Source organism: Populus euphratica, unplaced genomic scaffold (genome assembly GCF_000495115.2).
Source record: "Populus euphratica unplaced genomic scaffold, PopEup_1.0 scaffold28.1, whole genome shotgun sequence".
NCBI lineage: Eukaryota > Viridiplantae > Streptophyta > Magnoliopsida > Malpighiales > Salicaceae > Populus > Populus euphratica.
In genome coordinates, this window is record NW_011499862.1 from 1127708 (window position 1) to 1147667 (window position 19960).

The following is a 19960-nucleotide window of genomic DNA, read 5'->3' on the forward strand; positions in this document are numbered from 1 at the left end:
GGTGGGCAAACTGGATTCTCTCTCTCTCTCTCTATATATATATATATATATTATTTTAATATGTTAATATTAAAAATAATTTAAAAAAATAAAAATATATTATTTTAATATATTTTCAAACAAGCAAAGACTTCCCAAACACCTGCTAGACATACCTTGATTCACAAATACGCTGAAAAACAGTGCTGGATTCGCTAGGCAGTTGCTTTTCTATGTGGGCTTACTTACAACTAACAAAGTAGCTTCCACAAACAAGTTGGAAACTTCCCACTACACCACTACAGGCACATCCTGGAGTCCAAAAGATACAAAGCACTAGCGAATGCCGTTAAATCTCGATATAAAGATTGATAAGTTGAGAATAATCTCGTGGTCAATAGTCCAAATATAAATGTATACGTGAGTCATGTCTAGCTTTATAGGTGTCTAGTTCACTACAAAAGTAGTAACATTCCACGACCAAGAGAACAGGATCTCATCAACGATCTGAGTCCACCGAACTGCTTCGATCAGACCTCACCTGTCAATTACAACCATGATCAGGAATGGTCAGAAAAAAAATTGAAAAGCGAATGTACAGATGAAATATTGGAAAAATCATCTAAGCTGAGAGAATGGTCATACAGAAGGCGAACGGGATACGCGACCAGGACTTATGCTTGGGGTTCTGTGGCCATGTCTTCTGCGAGGAGGCTGCACATCACCAAGGACAACATAATACAGTAAGCAAATAGGTAGGCAGTACTTCAGCACACAGCATGCTGATAATGGAATGAAGCCTTTCACTTACAGAAGCAAGAGGAGATCTTGATCTTGAAAGGGACCTGCAAAATTTTCCATAAAACAGAAAAGTAACACTACTCTTTAGAAGCAGCTAAAAAAAAAAAAGGGAACCAAATTCACTATCTGATGAATGCTACCTCAATATTTGTTTAACTCTTTTCCCAGCAGGTAATGAGGATTTAAAACAATGCGTAGAGAGAAAAACAGAAAAAAAGAACAGTATAGCACCATTACAATATTCCAAATGAAAAGGCATCTTCCCCATCCATACCAGAAGAAAGAAGAGCTACATCCTCCCTGTCGGTATCACCAAATCCAAGGAGAATACCAAACACAGGTTAAGGGTAATGTCGAAGCAGTTTCAAGTTTCTTTGTACCACTGATGACAGGTGGCACCGATAGTGCTTACTTCACAGTAATCCAGCTTTAAAATCATAATCCCATCCAAGCTTCATCAATTCTAATGCTAATTGACACACCAACTTAATAGCATTGTGAGATTATTAGGAACCAACTTAATAGCATTACGAGATTATGAGGATTTTCCAGAGGTGCCCATCAACAAAAACAGCATTACCTCAAAACAAGCAAAGAGGTGCAAGCATATGACCACCACATCCCATCAAGTCCTTAACATCCAATCCCCAGGTGGTCAGGTCGCTGCATAAAGCCAGATCAAGCAAAACAAACAAGGAAAACTTCACAAACAAGGTATGCTACTAGCCAACTCAGAAACCCTTTCCTGGTAGCACTTCTCACTCTTTAAAGCAATGATTAGCTTTCCATTTCCAAAAGGTGGTTAAGATTTTATTAGCATCTAAGCAAGATTGTCAAATTGGTGAAGAAGAAAGATTAAGAATAGAAAGAAGTTGCACAGCTAGAAGGTCTTATGTTGGAATGCCACGGTTACAAGACACTTGATATTGCCACAGCATTTGAAATTTCCAATTATCAAGGAAAGACACCATCAGAAGAAAGGGAATTACTGAAAAATACTACGAAATTTGGGGATTCATCCACTGACATACTAGCAGATACAAAAAAAAAAAAAAAAGATTGACAACCAAAAAAAAAATGAGAACGAAGATGAATTACTTAAAAGAGCCAGAAGATAACAGGCTCACTAAAATGGCAAGCTCACTAAGGAATAGAAGATAACAGGCAAGCTCAAAGAGCCAGACATTGAGATCGAAGAATATGCTCTGTAGTAGTAAATTTGAAAATGCAAAGAAAGAACTACAATCATTACTCTACCTAAGATTGTGCTCAGCCTCAAAAGTTTCTGCAAGTGGGCTTCTATTGATGCTCCAGTAACTTAATCATAAGGTATGTTTTTCATGCCAACAAAGATTTAACATTGACCAGTCAATCATGCAAAGTTAAGGACTTGGGGCTTTCAAAACTTTTTGTAATAGAGGCGATAGAAATATGTTCTGCCCATGTGAATGTCCATTCAAAGACACCAAGAAGCTTTAGAACTCAAGTCAGATGCGTGCAAAACTGAAGCTGTAGCCTTGGCTATTATGCTGCTCTAGATGGGATGAGTCAATGGTCATGAGAAAGCAAGTTAATGCTACTATTTCATAAGCTTTTGTGCAATGATTCAGTAAAATTGACCTTAATGAATAACAAAAAATTAAGAAATTAGATTATTTATCCACACTCTGGCTCTTTCATGTAATAGTTATAAAGGAATCCAACATTAAAAGCTCGTTGGGAAAATGCAATAACAAAAAGACGTACATGTCAAAATTGAAGTGACTTCAACTAAATCTTATAAAGGACTGAAGAAAAGAGTTGCTAATAAAATCATGGAAAACTGATGACTTATAATGTAAAAATGATGGCAGTAGGAAGAATAAAACGGCAACCAAAAGCAGAAGAGAATAAAATGTTTACAGCTTTACCCTTTCCCTACTATCTTCCCATTTCTTGGATAATCAGCGCTTTTAATTTCCCTTCTCTTAGAAACCCATCCCATTAGATAAAAATGCAAATCAAGATTTATAAATAAAAAAAGGTCTCATGCAAATTGTAACACCCAGCAACCATTTGTGATAAAAATGACCTTGAGTTACAACAAAGTAAAAACTTTGGTAAATATCTTATTGAGCATCTTAAAATAACGCGACCAAGAACAGAAAGAAAAGCAGAAATGGTATACCTCGAAAAAGATCGTGGAGATGATCCTGCATGAGAGCGAGAGGAAACAGATACAGATCGAGAACGCCGTGAATGTTTTGCCCTAGGCGACTTGCTGCAAAACAACACAATGTTAAGTCAATTATCATTATGGTTTAAACATACACATTCTAAATCCATTATGGCAATGCAGACCTCCAGCTCCTGTCACTATAGCCTCCACTGCGACTTCGACTCCGACTTCTTGACACGTATGAACTGCGACTGGGGCTCCTAGAGTAACTCCTCCTAGAATCATACTCCCTCACCTAGAGAAATAAGACAATTAAGTAAAAACCAACATGACCAAGATCTAGCACAGCATACAGATCTTGACATACCCGAACATATGCCCTTGAAAATGCATTCCGGAACTCAGAGTCATCGAGCTTCTTGATCTACAAGGGAAAAACAGCATAACCATCACAAAACAAGCTTCCTAAAAGGCCACCTAAAGTTAGTGGTAACAACTTACAGCATATTTCATGTCATCATAGTTTGTGTAGTCCACAATTCCTGTCATGCCTGCAAACAATTTGCTAAAAAAAGTTACCAGTACCTTTAATTTCAAATCCAGAGTCAACTGCTGCTTCTACATCCAAATAAAATATTTCAAATTCAGCCCTCAAAAAAAAAAAAAAAAGTTTCATAAGCCTCTCTTTCTTATGTCCAGTATGCAATGCAACCACAGATAGCTTCAAATGCAGCATCTCTCAAAAAGACAATTCAGGCAGTACCACAGCAGATATTAAAAAACTGTACATAATGCAGGTTTGAGCAGAAGTAGATGAAACTGTTTTCATTGTTCAACCCAAAGTACCCATTATTAAGAATATTTAAATATATGGTCCAAAGCCATATAATTGCCCTTCTACTCCAAAATTAACTTCAAAGTGAGAAACATGGACCAATGAAAATCAATTACTTAATAAATATTACTTCTGCTAACCAGTTTAACTCAGCCGTTCAGAAACCGTGCAGCAAAAAATAAACGTAAAATTATTTCACTAACCACCACGATCACGAAAGACTTGAGAAAAGCAGACATCACCGGCTCGACGCATATGATCCTGATAATTGAATATACATGATAAAAATGAATTTAACAATGAAAGCCAACTGATCTCATGTCTTGGCTTAGAAAACAAATACTCAAGGAGAAGCATGAGCACAGCAGAAAAATTAAGGCCTGGGCATACCTTTAGGTCTTGCCATGAAGCAGAAGAAGGCAATCCAGTCACTAACACTGCATGACATTAAGAAGCAGTAAATAAATTATTTGATAGAAAATACATCATTATACTGCAAGATTGACATCAAAGGGAAACATACCACGATAGTCAGAGCGCTTGGAAGGCCCACGGCTACCACTGCTACCACTGTAACTGCTATAATGGTCCACTGGTGATGAATGTCTTCGCCCACCATGGGCAAGCTCAACCTAGAAACCAAATTGCACCCAAACGAATGGAATTAATTCAAAGTACAAAATAGAAGCAACAAACCAAACCAAAATCAATATCATTGGCAGAAAAAAAGTCATATATACAAAAAGATAATAGATAGGAAAAGAATAATACTTACTCGTAATCTACACCCATCAAAATTATATCCATCCCGGCCACGAATTGCATCTTCAGCATCGCGAGCTTCTTCAAACTGTAACATAAAAGAAGTCAAAAATTTACATTAGCAAGACATAAATCCAAGGGATGGGAGAAATAAGCAACTTCAATGTAAATAATCGTTCCAAAGTGCACATACATAAATATTTCCCGTACAATTCTCCCTAATATAAAACAAATTTAATCTCACCTCAACAAAAGCATAGCCCGGAGGCCTTGGCGGGATTTTCAAATCAATGTCAACAATGGGCCCATACTGCAATTAAAAATCAACACAAATCAGAATCGATGCAATGCTAATAAGAACACACGATCAGAAATTACCAGACTAATAAAATGCATCAATCCATTGTATCGAGCATGGTGCCGCAGTTTAGCCAGTATTTTCGAAGATCTTTTCCCAGATTATAAATCTAGAATACTAAACATCACCATGTTTTCACCCAAATTCTTAACACTTCGCATCAACTTCCTAATATTAACTCACCAATGTTCGATGATCGCAACAAAACTCCTTCGAACAAAAAATTAAATTATAGAGTGCAATACCTTATAAAACAAATCTTCAACTTCCCTCAGGCGAATATCGCCAGGAAGATTCCCGACGTAAAGTGTTCGACTTGCTCGGCTCATTTTTTTTTCTCTGAAAAAACACAATTATGATCAAACCTGAAGACAGCTATAATAATTCAATTTTAATTAAAAATAAATAAAATATAAGAAATCCATTAAAAAAACACAGAGAGAGTTCTTGCACTGAAACAGTGATTTTGATGAGTAAAAAAACACTAAGTTTATTAAGAAAATATCTAAAAAATTTAATTAACAACATAAAAATAGACATGAACTGAGAATCTTGGATAAAAAAAAATAAATAATAAATAAAGCAGCTGATTAATATTACAAAAAAATAAATTAAAAAAAAACGCGAATTGAGAACATAAAAATTCATTAAAAAACCGAATTTTGGTAAAAAAATGGAATAAAAACAGCTGATTATCAATATATTGAATCGAAAAAAAAAAAGGAATTGAAAAACTGACCTTTTAGTTAAGACCAGAGAGGGAGTTTTTGAGGGTTTTCTCGAGCTCGTAAGATTCTTCTCGAAGGAGAGAGGAGATTTAAATTTGAGGAGGTGTTTTCCTATGTTACCCTTGCGTGTTAGTGTAATTACTAGTAGTTCGTTTACTTTACTGTCACGTGTCACTTGATTATTTAAGTTTGACGGGAAAATGATATTAGAATATTTTAATTGGTCCCTGTTCCCTTCGCATTGTTTTGATTGAGTCTCTCTACTATTTTTATGTTTGATTGAGTCCCTATTTGCTTATAATATATTGATGACTGACACGTCACTCTATGCTTAAAAATATAGTAATAAAAAGTAACTTTAAATTAAAAAAAAAGATAGGATAAACAATATTTTAAAAAAACAAAAATTATTTATCCTAGGCATTAAATATTAAAGTAATGGAATATCAATTTTATATTTTTGTTTGTTTATATATTTTAAAAGTGTTTTTAAAAAAAATTAAATTTTTTTTATTTTTTTATTAACTTTAAATTAATATATTTTTAGTGTTTTTAAATTATTTTAATATATTGATAATAAAAATATTTTTTAAAAAATAAATAAAATATTAATATATATTTTCACTCGAAAAATTATTTAAAAAATAATCATAATTGTACTTTCAAATAAAATCAGGACTTTCTCTTTCTATTTAATTTTTATAATTATTAAGTTAATTATTTTATTTTCAAGTATGGAAGGACACGTCAATCATTTATCAAAACCAATTGTGCTGCCTAGTGAGCAACTCGCATGGAAGGAGGACCACATTGTCTGTGTTGTAAAACATACAAAGACTTAATCAAGAAAAAACAATCGTTGAGGAGCATACTGAAACAATTTAAAAAGTATATGGATGGACCATGGTAAAATTCACAGGAAGTAATGTTTGAAACGTAAACTATTGGAGTCGTCCAGACCACAGAAATTATATTCTCTTGTGTGGTTGGAATTTCTATGCTTTTGTTTTGTAAGGTTGATTCTGATTTCCCATGTGATTAAAGCTACTTTACGCGTACGTGTTATGACGCGGGTGAATACAAAAAGCTTTAACATGAAAAATGTTGAGATTATTCATAATTATTTGATATTTTTATTAAATTTAATGTAAAGAATTAATTTTAAATTTTTTAGTTAATTTTTTACTTAGTTTAAATTTAAAATTAAAAGTATATTTATAATTTTAATAAATATTATTTTTATTTTTATTTTAAAATACTTCGAGATATTATTTATTTTTAACAACAATATAATAAAACAATTTTAAAAACTAAGAAAATATAATTTTAAGTAAAAAAATCAAAATCTTTCAAAAAACAGGATTGAACTAAAAAAAATATAATTTAAACTATATAAAAGTTATTCTAATATAATCTAGTCAACATATTTGTCTAAAAACTACCTTACCAAACAATAAAAAATAAAAGAAAATGATAAAACTTATTAAAAAATAATTTTTTTAATTTAGATTTAAAATTAAACTTTGTAAAAATTATTTTGAAATAATCTAATTAACTTAATTAATTTAAAGATAACATAATAATTGTTTAAAAAAAAGGTATAAGAATAGTACTGAAAAAATGGAAAAAAATAAAAGAAAAAAAAGGGATAAGATGAGAAAAATAAAAAGAGTCTCATAATTCTGCAAAATATGTCATGTCTTCTAGTAGAGAAAGCCAGAAAGGCAATGTAATTACAAATTATTCATTTTAAATTTACAAAATAAATAATCTCTCCAATTTAAAAAATAATTAATTAGAAAAATCAGAAATAAGGCAATACCTGAGTAATGATTGGAAATGATTAATTTTTTATTTTAAAAAATAAAAAAATATTTTAATTTTTTTAAATCAACAAATTAATAATTAATTAAATTAAATCAAAATTAATTCAACTCAAGATTTTAATCGGCACAAACAATTTTATTTAACTTGGATGGGTTTAGCCATATCATTGATCTCCTGGAAAACTTAAAGCAAAGTAACAAAGAAAATATTCATGATATTTTTTCTTTTAACATATGTGAATATCCAGGTCAATTTATATAATTTATATATATCATGATTAATTTCATCGTTCATTAAATATTTTATAAATTTAATGAACATATAATACACCACAGAGAAATGACAAACATATATAATAGAACTTAAGCTCAAATATATATATATATAAAAAAAAATCTCTTCGACCACTAACCTAACACCTCGTATACATGCTCGTGACATTCTTGTCCCTGTGCGTGCTGGGTTTTTCATTTTTTGCTGCGTTTTCCGAGTAAATGCTTATTGGAGGCTTAATGGTAACATGCAGTGATTTTTGTGCATGCTTTTGTGTTTTAAAGGTTAAATTTTCCTTCTAATCATGTACTGTTGTTTAAGGCAAATTCAAAAAGAAATTATAAAGGCGATCTACGAAACTTGACCCAGCCTCACGAATGGATTTAGTAAATTGTAAACTCAAAGTTTATACCGTATTAAGTCTTATATTGAATAAGTTTTTGCTTTTAAAGAAAATGATCTTTATTTTGGTGGTTTTTTAAAACCCTCGAAACAATATTATTTTATTATTTTTTTAATGTAAAATAAAGACAATTCATTGATCCACAAATTGACTCATTTGCAACTCAAAATTTTAAACCAAGTACCGACTTGCATGTTAGCTATGCTTCAAGTTAGATTGATTTAAGAGTTTGTTTAGATTAAAGTATTTTTTTTGTTTAAAAATATATTAAAATAATATTTTTTATTTTTTAATATCATTACTTGAAAATAATAATAAATACTAAAAATATAAATTTATTTTTAAAAAATATTTAAAATTCTTGAAAATCACAGTTAAAATCATAGTTTTGAAATCCAAACCTGCTCAGAAGATCGCTCGGGAATCGGTCAACCCAGACATAAGACTAATCCAGATATAAATAACCATTTATGAAGGAGCTGGTCTAACAAAACTCAGATAAACTTGATTTTTTTTATATGTATATAAATAAAAAGCGATATCGTTTTGGCCTTTTAAAATGCCAAAACAATGAAGATGGCATTAAAATACCTGCAAATGACAAAGGATGTAGAGAAGGGAAGCCTAACATACAAGCTTGAAGTTTTCTTCAATTCCTGCATACTTTACGGGTGGAAAGATTCTATTATCACTCTATGGAGCATCAAAGAATTTTCTTCGTGGTCAGAAAACCTTGGAATAACAAACAAATGCGTTGAAGCGATTACCTCTAAAGTCTTAACTCACCCATCAAAGGTGAGTTGTCGCTCGTTTACCTTATAAGGGAAAGAAACGACGAGTCTTGTAATGAAGCAGAGAGCCAGAGACATGAACCACCAAGTAAAGGGTGGTCGGCCGAGGATATGGCAGAATTAGACATAGACCTATATTGGAGAACCATGATAGCAGTCAAGTCCGGTGGAAAGATGTCATCTCGCTTCTCTTTATTTTTTGCTTTTTTTTTATGCCATCTCTCTTTTCTTTATTCTTTGACTCTTATTTTGGATTAATCAAGATTAATTTATCTAACTTGTGATTCAATTATCAAACCGAATTTGTCACTAGATTGAATTTCAAAACTATGGTTAGAATAGATTCACATTAGTTGCCTTTTTTATCAATTCAACGAGATCACATATTGGAACCGGTGAAGTTACTATCTTATTACAAACACCATTTTTTTCCTTAACAAAATTAATTCTAAACTTTAATTTGAACATATTTTTAGTATATTTGTTCATGTATTTATTTTTTTAATTTTAATTTTAATTATCTTAAAATTTTAAATTATTTTGACATTATTAAAAATAAATTAAAAAATAATTTCTAAAAAGCCAGCGAAAACAAAACATCTGGTTTTAAATACTCCACACGCTGCTTCTTTGCCTGTTTTGCCTGCCCGCGGTTTCTCCTGAAACCGGTCTTCTCTCTCGCGTCCTCTAAACCACCGCAACAAAAACAAAATATAAAGGAAACCTCAGTTGTCTGTCTCTCCCAGACACAACAAGAGTCTCTCGTCAAAATGGCTGATGCTAAGACCAAAGTAGAATCTTTCCGGGAATGGGTTGTTGACCACAAGCTTAGAACTGTTGGTAATTCACTGCCGTTTGCCTTTCCTTCTTATTGTTTCTTTTTGATTTTTTGTGATATGGGTTTTTTATTTGATTAATTGTTTTAGAGAAAAAGGGGTTTCTTTTAAATTTTTTTTGGTGCCTTAGTTTCTTTTTAAATTTGTTTTGGTGCCTTACTTTCTATTGAATCAAAGTTGTTTCCTCTGTGCTTCAAAATTTTGTGATATGGTTTTTTGATTTGACGGTGTTTTTCGAAAAGGGTTTCTCTCTAAATTTCTTTTAGTTCTTTACTTTATGCTGGATCAGAATTCCGTTCTTTACTTGGTTTTGTGCTGGTTTTTTGACTCGATTGTTTTGTGACGAAGGGTGTCTATGGATTAGTGGTATTGCGGGTTCGTTCGCCTACAATTGGTCGAAACCAAATATGAAACCCAGTGTTAAGATCATTCATGCCAGGTAAAGTTTCTTTCTTGGTTGCTTTCTTTATTAGATTTCTTGTTTTTTAGCTTCCGTGACGTGATCCTTATTGCATCTGTGTAATCTTATGAAACAAGAAGAAATTATGATATAGTGAGCATGTATGTTCCTGTATATTGCTGTAGTCTGAAGGAAATAAATTTGAAGTTCTGAGTTTCATTGTTATCTGTTTACCGGGTAATAGAATAGACCAATGCATGTTAATTTTGGGCGTACCTAATTATGCAAAAAGATGACCCTTCGATTTTAGGTGACTTTGGTAATTTAAGAGATGATCAGAAAGCAACCAACTTTGGATTTGTAGGTACTTGAGCGAACAGTTCATTGTATATTGTTGTCGTGTGATATGATCAGTTAAGAGCAGCAAGTGTTATGTTATGTTTGAGCATTTAGCTGTTGGCCGATCACGCCTCAATTTATGCTGTCATTGTTGTTGGCTACTTGACTTTTGTGTCCTTACCTAGTTCCTGAATTAAAAACCTTATTACAGAATTATAGGGGATAAATGAACAGTTTTAGTGCCACCCCGGTTCAATCCTGTCTCTATAAACAAGTGACACCTAGATAGGGATACTCTCGAACATGGAGTGGTTATTCTGGGTGCAAGTTCTGGCATCTATCGTTGAATTTGAAAATGGCCCTTCCTAATTTGTCTGTCGTTGATTCACCATATTTTGTGGCTTTAGAATCAATACACAGTTAAGCATGGGATTAAAATCTGTGTTGTCAGCTCAGAACGTGCTAGACTTTTTATGGTAATTCATATTTATGAACAGTGTACGGAGGTCTGCATTCTTCCATGGCAGCTGGCACCCTCATTTCCATGTTCAATAAAGAGGGAGTGAAAGTCATCTAGAAGCATGTTTTTTTCCTCATCGTGCTGTTGATGTTGCTGCCATTGTTAAATGTTCAAGTATATGATGCATTGCTTGGCGGTTGCTGCCTATAAAGCCCTGTTTGCTAAAATTTCCTTTTAAATGTTAATGGTCTGAAGTTATTCTTCATCACTATTTGATACCCTGTGTGCCTTCTTCCTGATAGCCCTGTTCATATCTAGTGTGGTCAGAATTATTTTTTGCCTTGTTAACCTTGACCTCTTCCTGTTGGAATTCAGGTTGCATGCACAGGCTCTCACCCTGGCTGCTTTAGCCGGTGCTGCTTTGGTTGAATACTTCGACCACAAATCTGGAGCGAAGGCTGAACAATATGCGAAGTTCGTCCCACCCAAGGACTGAAACATTCAAGATACGGGGCCTCCAATGAAAAGATAACCATATTTCCTTGAATGAGCAGTGGTTTTGTTCTTTCGTATCTTCTGGTTGTAATTGAGTTAACCTAATACCAATGATTTAGCAGTCAAATACATCCAATGAGAGAATGAAGTGAAAAATGATTTGTTTTCAAGTTTTTATTCCTAAGAAAATAGGATGACAGATATTCTAGAGAGGGATAAGTGGTGGATGAGTAGATTATTCCGATGATCACACGAATTAGCAGTTAAATCCATCACTAGTTTCATTGTTTAATGATCTTAAATGAAGTTTGATATTGAAAATTATGTTAAGAATTGTTAGTGGCCCGCTGCAGTTGATTTGCATTTCGAATATTGATGATGCGTGTTATAGCTTCCTGGTCCCATCATGATTGTGATAGAACAGGTTTTGTACTATTATGAAAAGCAAGCGCAGATGCCGGGGAAGGAAATTTGCTATTCGAGATATAATTATTCAAATTAATTCTACTAAATTTTTACTTTCCAAGATGAGGGACAAGATTGCTATGTTTGTTCTTTCATCGAAGCTTTCATCGATTCAGATGTAGAGTCGGCTCGCATCTCTAACCAATTTATAAATTTAGAAAAGAAAAATGATTTAATAATAAATTAATAAATCTTTTTATGGACCAAACTTGGGGTCTCCCTGAATCCCAGAAAATTATTTTAAGAAGGCAAGGTTCCTCATGCATTATTATGATATCAATTTCTCATCTCGAATTCCTATTTCCATCCAAAATTTTTCTCTTGGTCCAAATAAAATATCATATGAAACATAGCCAAATGATGGATTTACACAAAAGAAACATTCATCATTTAAAATCAATGGCTTTGATTAGCACTATGCATTTGTTTTTGCCATTTTTTAAATTGTTTTTTTCTAACAACATTAAATTAAATTGTTCAAGTATTTTTAATTAAAAAACATTTACATGACAACATATGTAATAATAAGATAAATGTAATGACTAGGCATTTGAATTTTTAATTAGTAGAGAAGTCAAGATGTGAAATTAACAATATAATGTTTTATGAAAATTGATTATAAAATTAAGTTTTTAATGGATATTTTTAAAAAATAAAATATCATCATTTAACCTATAATTTAACTAGGTAATTTAATGATTTAGACCTTTTTCCTTGGACCGGGTCTATAACTATGATTCTTTTAAGACACGTATCTAACGAAGAGGCTGAATTATCATCCTGCGAAATCTAAAACACTAAGAACCGAAATGGAATGTTGAACAATTTATAAGGGCTAAGCCGCAGCTTAGAGTGAAAAATAGAAAGCCACCATTATAAACCAAACCCTAGTCTCACCCTCTTTTTCCCCTAGCAGACGGCCGCTCAATCTCTCTTGCCTGCACAGTTTCCACCGGTAACTCCTTGGCTCTCTCAACATTTTATCTCGTCTAAATTGAAGAAAGCTTGTGTTTCTTTTAATTATTGAATTTTTCTTATTTATTTTTTGATTGCAATTTCAGGGAGTAATCGAAGATGAGTAAGGCAGCAGCAGCAGGGCCCAAAGGGAAGAAGAAGGGTGCGACCTTCACAATAGATTGTGCAAAGCCAGTGGAGGATAAGATTATGGATATTGCTTCATTGGAAAAGTTTCTTCAAGAGAGGATCAAAGTTGGAGGCAAAGCTGGTGCTCTTGGTGATACTGTTACTGTTACTCGTGAGAAGAACAAGATTACTGTTACTTCTGATAGTAACTTCTCCAAAAGGTAAAACCCTTTTCTTGCTTTGCTGCATGTGTTGTCATTTTTGGGTTTCTTCGGTTGCTTGAGATGATATAAGTTTGCTAGTGCTGATTTTTGCTAGTGTCTTGGTCTCTTGACTTTCTTCAAACGTTACGAATGGAATCGTTTGGTATAGTTGTTTTTGGTGAATGTTGAATGGTTTCTTTGTTGTCTAGATGGTAGTAATCTGTTGGAAGTTAATCATATAGACAATTGGAAATGGTGGGAATCTATTTTATAGAAGAAGTCTTAGGTGATCAAGAAGCAAAAAGAGGGGACTGGTGGTGGCTCTAGTTTGTTTATATGGTTTTGTAGCATTCAGAGATCATGATGATTAGGTTTTCGTCTTGCTACTCTCAATTTTTGCATGAAAGTGGCCTGGTTTAGTGGAGTGGAAAACCAGAAAACTAAACACTCTGAAACCTAGCTTGTCCTGTTTTTTTCAGCTTACCTTTCCATTTTTAACATGTAAATATTACATCATTGAAAGATTGTTTTTGGAATATTGATGAAGATCATGACCTCTTGGGTACTTATTTCACAATTCGCTTAGTGTAGAAATTGACAGTGGTTATATAGATGGCCTTATTTCCCTAATTGTCTCACCTATTTCTTCCTGTTTTGTTCTTGTCATTTGCCATTTGATTTTGCATGAATCCTGTCTGCTTTGCTAGAACATGGACTTTTCGGTTTCTATTTGCTGTCAATTTGCTTTGATTGTAGAAATTGCCATAACACCATTCAATTTCTATCCTAAGTTTTTGCCCAAGTCATTGTAGCCTGTGTGAGCAACGCTTTCTTGTTTTGTGCCCTATCTCAATGATTTCCCATTTTGATTTGGCCACAGGTATCTCAAGTACTTGACAAAGAAGTATTTGAAGAAACACAATGTCAGGGATTGGCTACGAGTGATTGCATCCAACAAAGATCGCAATGTGTACGAGTTGAGATACTTCAACATTGCTGAGAACGAGGGAGAGGAGGAAGACTGAAATTTAGGTTTCATAGCCAATCGAAACCCCTCCATTTTTTTTTTTGTTTGATCAAGTGATGTTTTGTAAAACATTTACCGAGTTGATGTTTTATAATTTTATTACTGAGTAAGTTCTTTTGCAATATTGCAGCAGCTAAGTTGAGAACCTACCTGCCATTTAGAATATCTGGAATTTGCTCAGGTTGTCTTTTACTATGTGCTTCAGCTTTGATTAGTTATGGCCTTCAAAATTCGAGTGCTCTAGTGATTTGATCTGAATATCACTCTTTGAAATTTATTCAGGAGTCGGTGGTTTCTGGCTCTGTGTCGGTTTATTTTTCAACAGTTAACTCCTATGATACCGGTTCTTCATCTTGTTTCATGCATCATCATTAGGTTAGCGTAAATTGTTATTCTTTTTGGTATGCCATGCCGGGCTACAAAAATATTTGGAAGGAAAAAAATTAATTTTTTACAAATACATTCGAACCATACAAATTACTGTTTACATAAAAATAATTAAATTCAATTTGGAATGGAATTACAGAGGAAACCTGTGGGCGGACAGGATTCGATGTACCCTGTAAAGCTACAGTAACACATGCACGGAGCTAAGTAGGCTCCCACCAAAAGTTGTTAAAGCTTAAAAGAATGACATTCATTTAGGCAAAAAATTTATGCCTAATTTTAACAATACATAAAGCATCCTCGACCTTCAGCTTGTGTGATGGAGAAAAGAGAAGACACAATGGGCAAACTGAGCTTTCTAATGTCTGATAAAGTCACAATTTCCCCATCAAAGCACCACAGCATAATGCGAGTAGGTTCACCATCAATTAATGTGCTTGTAAACTGGATCCTCTTAGATTAATTAGGAACTAATTTGGTGTGGGATTAGGGATGTTTACTGGATAATGTGATTCACTAAACAATGTTTCATCATCCTATCCTGCAAAAATATATGTGGCTAGCTTTTCTCACTTTGCGATTTTTTCAAAGACAGCACCTTGAGGAACTCATGCAAGCTTTTCTTTTTTAATATTTAAGCTCTTTTTCTTTCCTGCCCTTAATTCGAAACTTGAATCGATCTAAATTAAAGTTATAACCCCATTTGTTTCATACAAAAGTAATTTATTTTTAACAATCAAAGAATCAGTTATGATCTTGATCAGTTTTTACAGACGCATTCAGTAGAAACAAACCTCAGCTTTATGTCTATTAATATAAAAGAATCAGTTATCATTTTAATTATTACTTGTTTTAATCGTTTTTATAGATGGAATTCGCCCAAGACAAATCTTTTACTGTCTTGCTTGGTTGTATGGCAGCCTATTTAATTTTCTTTTAATTACTATTGACAGCTTGTTATTTCTTCTGTTCTCATCCTTTCAATCTCTCTCTCTCCCCCTATATATATATATATAGATATATATAATTTATGCTTCAATACCATTAAAAAAGAAAGAAAGTGATAATAACTATTGATCAATTCCCTCTTGAGCCATGGCTAGCAAGAGCATGGCTTTCTTTCAAGTTCTTATAAGCTCAATTTTTCTTCTTGTTTTCCCTCGGTGTTCATGTGAGGCATATGATGATGTAGCCAAACTCAAGCAATGCAGGTTCAATGCAATATATAATTTTGGGGCTTCGCTATCAGACACGGGCAATCAAATTATAGAGATTCCTCAGGTTTGGTCTACCAAACTTCCCTACGGCCAAGCTATTCATAAAGTAACTGGCAGATCCTCTGATGGGTTGCTGATAATTGATTACATTGGTAAGCAAACATTTTCTTCTTAATTCTTCTTCTTTGATTTGGTAAGCAAATATGTAGCTAGTTGGTATATATACCGAATGTATTTAGTTTTGTTTGCAACTTTTGCAGCAAAATCAGCAGGTCTTCCCTTCCTGGAACCCTATTTGAAATATCGAAATGCAACAAGTTTCTTATCTCATGGAGTGAACTTTGCTGTTGGTGGTTCTACCGTATTGTCATCGGAATTTCTTGCAGAAAAGAACATCTCTAACGATCATGTTAAAAGCCCTCTTCATGTACAACTTGAATGGCTGGACAAATATTTACAAGGATATTGTCACGATGCCAAAGGTTACTATCATATCCAAACCTCTCATTTAAGTTACAAAATCAGATCCTGGAAATGTAATTTCTACATGTTCTTGCCAAAGGGTATTTAGTGACCGTTTGCCATTGCAGTGCACTTTGCAACCCGCGTTTCGCCAGCGAAAACATGCACTAAAAATGATGCTTTTGCTGCGGTGCGCACCATGTTGTCAAACAGTGCCTTGGTCTAATACATTGATCTTCTGTAAAGTAGGAAGGACAGTATTATTATAGGATATTTGTTCAAGTTCAAAGTTCGAGTGGTTCCTGATCACTTTGTTATATTTGATAGATTGTCAGGAGAAGCTTGCATCATCTCTGTTCACAACTTTTGCTGGAGGCAATGACTATGGCACTGCATTGTCCCAAAATAAAACTATTGAAGAGGTGAAGAATAGCCTGGTGCCCGAATGTGTGCAAACCTTGAAACATGTTGTCAAGGTAAGTTAACATGTCTTGATTTAACGTCTGAATCAACTTTTTCCTTGCAGAATTTATTGGCTAAGGTGACAATTTTCACTTGATCTTTTGATTAATTCTGATATCTTGTTAGTTGGTTATAGAAATTCATCCATCATGGTGCTCGTAGAGTCCTTGTCCATGGACTCCCCCCGTCTGGTTGCGCACCACTATTTCTTACAAAATTCTCTTCAAACAACTCAGCTGCTTATGATGGATTTGGTTGTCTAAAGAGCTACAATGACCTGTACAATTATCACAACGATCGTCTCAAAGAAGCCATTGAAGAATTGAAGAAGGAATACCCTCATGTAGATATAGTGTACGGTGATCTTTACAAAGCAATGCAATGGATTATGGACAATTCTCGACAACTTGGTGAGTGCTTTTTTCCACTTCTCAACTCAAGGAAGAGCAACAATTTTTCTTCAAACATGAATGAACCACATAAACTAATCTAGTTTCTTCAAAAACACTTCGATCATGAGACATCAGAGATCAAGTATGAATATGATGTGATTTTAATATGATTACTTCGTTGTTTCCAGGGTTCAAGTCAGTAACAAAAGCATGTTGTGGGCCTAAAAGTGAGTACAATTTCATCGATAACTTTCATAAAATGTGTGGAGCTCCAAACATACCAGTTTGCAAAAAACCTAAGCAGTATGTCTACTGGGACTCCGGTCATTGGACTCAAAATGCAAATAAGCATCTGGCAAAGTGGCTGATTAGAGACATCTTCCCAAAGTTTCACTGCAAAAAAGTTTGACAAGCTTCAATTTTGTTAAGCAAATAACATTTGTTGTAAACTTTTATTTGTTATGTTATCTTCGTGATTCTTAAGCATGATCAATGATGCTTTTGAAAATTATGAAATAAATATCATAGGATTTTATTAATTTGTCCATGTTTTTGCCTTTGCACAAATATGAAATGAAGATTATAAATATATTTGGGCCTTGATCGATCCACCTTGTTCTCGTAACCCCTGAATGTTGTAATATCATGATCATGCTCGGTCCTGTGATTTTTTGGTCAAGCTCTAACCAATTTAGAGTCAGGTAGCTAGCTTGTATGAAGTTTCTAAATACCCTTCTTTGAAGAATTTACTAAAAGATTAGAGGTTAACAATCACCACCAAAAAATTATAAGACATCAATTAAATATTCTATCAGCGAGTAAATATAATTTTATTGGCAATTTAAATCTTTGATGATAAATTTACTGTTAGAAGCGCATTTAAAAAAAAATTGTTTGGAATTTGCTATCATTTACAATTTTATCTTTCATTCAGTGTCTTTTATACTTTTCGTGTAAACTACTCGGTTCATGCTCTAAATTACGAGTTCTTACTAAATTCTGATTTATCTAAAATATTAACACAGGATAAAAAAAATATGTCAAGAAACTACTCATAAGACTTTATCCTAATATTTTAACAGTCAGATTAAAAGTTGTTTGATTAGATAATTTATTATTTTTCATTAGGAATATGAATTTTCTTCGTCATTCCTAGCATAAATTATACTAATTATGTTAATAAATCCCTAGGATCATTTTCTTATACCAGGTATATATTTTTTTTTTTTATTATTTGTTTCATTTACAAACTTCTTACTAGTTTACGGTAATGTTATAAATTTTGTTATAAATTTTTATCTGGATATACATCAACACTTTCAAGTGCAATTATTTCTTAACTTTCATTCTTCAGGTCCAATATAACTCCTTAGAGCTATTTCTTATTCCTACAAAATATTTATTTTAAATTCCTTAAATTTTTCTATTTCCCAAAATTCATTATCAATTTCATTGATGTTATAAATTTTAAGCAAAAATTCAAAACCCCTATTTTTTAACCTTCACATCACTCCTATATTTATTTATACAGATCATCCCCTTCATCACATATCACATTTATTATTTTTATTACCCTTTAACAAGTTAAATACTCCTATTCAAGTATTTACTTTTTTTACCCTTTTCCTGGTGTTTTCTTCCTCCAGTCCTTGGCAAGACAGCAAGGTGGCATTGGTCACAAATATGAAAAAACCACCATAAACCAGGGGGGGTGGAAGTGGAGAGTGAATTTTTTTGTACTAGACATAAAGGAATCATACACACCTAGGGACTCTCCCTGCTGTCCCCAAAACCAACATAAATTTCTTCACTCTCTCCCCCAAAAATCTCTCTCATTTTCTCCATGTTTAATCAAAAACTTGCTCGCCACACGCAACCCCGACCTGCATTTTCTTGCACTTTATTTCCTGCTTTTACTGCCAGTCCCCCCACCACTATCATCCAATCTTCCTGTGCCGAAAAACCTACACAAGAGTCTCTCTTTCCCTTGCCACTTACCTTTCAATCTTTCACCTGCCATCAATTCTTGGTCAAAAGTCATTACTATTTGATGTGTTAGCAGGGAAAATTAATTACTCACTGGGCTGCCAATCTAAACTTTGAGTGTTTTCCACTCCTTTCTTACAAAGAGTGTCGACCAACACCAAATCTTACAACTTAATTATGTGCTCCATATATAGTCCGCACAAGTAAATCTCCACCCTTAATTTTTTTCGAAGATCAGGAAAAAAAATTCAAACTTGAATTCAAAAGAAAAAAAAATCTATTTGGCATGCTTCGTGTGCCCATTTAGCAATGAAGTGTGCTGAAGTTGCACCTGTATTTCACTAGCAAAAGCATAAAAAATTATGATTTTGTTGTGATGCAACAAACTGCGAAGCACCATGTTGCCTTCAAAGTAAGAGAATTCTCCTGTGGATAAAAAACTTGGTGTTTCGGTGACGGAATGGTGGTTGTTTCCAGTGATCTAGGGGTAAAACAGTCGGGTTTCTGGTTTTTTTTGGGTGATCTCGGTTTTTCTACTACCAAACTGATAGTAGAAAAAAAGAGAAAACTAGTTTTTTATACACATCAAATACGCGATTATAGATATCAATTTTGTTATATATATCCTTGAACAGAGACGCGATAAATGGTAATTACGTGCTTGAAAGAAAAGCTAGCGATTAATAATCATATATTTTCTCAAATTGTGTTGTTTTCCGAATATTTTCTTAACATTTGATCATTTTTTTTAAGAAAAATTACTGTTGAAAAAATTCTGAAGAAAGCAGAATTCTCAACTTTCAAGACAGTTTATGAGGTCATGAAGACCAA

At 33.3% G+C, this 19960-nt stretch overlaps 4 protein-coding genes and 1 long non-coding RNA gene across 9 annotated transcripts; 4 read left to right on the forward strand and 1 right to left on the reverse strand.

Annotated features, from left to right (window-relative positions):
• Positions 1-131: 131 nt before the first annotated feature.
• On the reverse strand, positions 132-5746 carry LOC105125092 (serine/arginine-rich splicing factor SR30-like). 5 transcript variants are annotated; one of them, XR_842178.1, is made up of 15 exons: positions 5633-5746; positions 5139-5232; positions 4780-4845; positions 4549-4623; positions 4297-4405; positions 4164-4210; positions 3977-4034; positions 3440-3489; positions 3306-3362; positions 3121-3233; positions 2948-3040; positions 1361-1443; positions 791-1265; positions 625-693; positions 132-520 (listed from the first exon to the last, which is right to left on the reverse strand). XR_842178.1 is itself a non-coding variant. In XM_011025391.1 (14 exons), the coding sequence occupies exons 2-14, from the start codon at positions 5220-5222 to the stop codon at positions 479-481; spliced, it is 897 nt and encodes a 298-aa protein (XP_011023693.1). In that variant the 5' UTR covers positions 5223-5232; positions 5633-5745; the 3' UTR covers positions 132-478. The 5 variants fall into 5 exon arrangements, 2 of the variants coding, with proteins under 2 accessions (XP_011023693.1, XP_011023694.1); XR_842179.1 differs by having other exon boundaries at positions 791-824; positions 1055-1443; XR_842177.1 differs by having other exon boundaries at positions 791-1443.
• On the forward strand, positions 1439-2798 carry LOC105125091 (uncharacterized). Its single transcript, XR_842176.1, has 2 exons — positions 1439-1901; positions 1945-2798. It is a non-coding gene; the product is annotated as an uncharacterized LOC105125091 (long non-coding RNA).
• A 3799-nt stretch (positions 5747-9545) lies between the features above and the next one.
• Positions 9546-11797, forward strand: LOC105125093 (uncharacterized). The gene is made up of 3 exons (XM_011025393.1): positions 9546-9755; positions 10100-10190; positions 11326-11797. The coding sequence occupies exons 1-3, from the start codon at positions 9686-9688 to the stop codon at positions 11444-11446; spliced, it is 282 nt and encodes a 93-aa protein (XP_011023695.1). The 5' UTR covers positions 9546-9685; the 3' UTR covers positions 11447-11797.
• Positions 11798-12755: 958 nt separating this feature from the next.
• LOC105125094 (60S ribosomal protein L22-2-like) lies at positions 12756-14449 on the forward strand. The gene is made up of 3 exons (XM_011025394.1): positions 12756-12865; positions 12972-13214; positions 14077-14449. Exons 2-3 carry the CDS (start codon positions 12985-12987, stop codon positions 14219-14221), a joined length of 375 nt encoding a protein of 124 aa, XP_011023696.1. The 5' UTR covers positions 12756-12865; positions 12972-12984; the 3' UTR covers positions 14222-14449.
• Positions 14450-15672: 1223 nt separating this feature from the next.
• LOC105125248 (acetylajmalan esterase-like) lies at positions 15673-17552 on the forward strand. The gene is made up of 5 exons (XM_011025613.1): positions 15673-15979; positions 16088-16309; positions 16617-16765; positions 16888-17161; positions 17332-17552. The coding sequence occupies exons 1-5, from the start codon at positions 15706-15708 to the stop codon at positions 17550-17552; spliced, it is 1140 nt and encodes a 379-aa protein (XP_011023915.1). The 5' UTR covers positions 15673-15705.
• The last annotated feature ends 2408 nt before the right edge of the window (positions 17553-19960 follow it).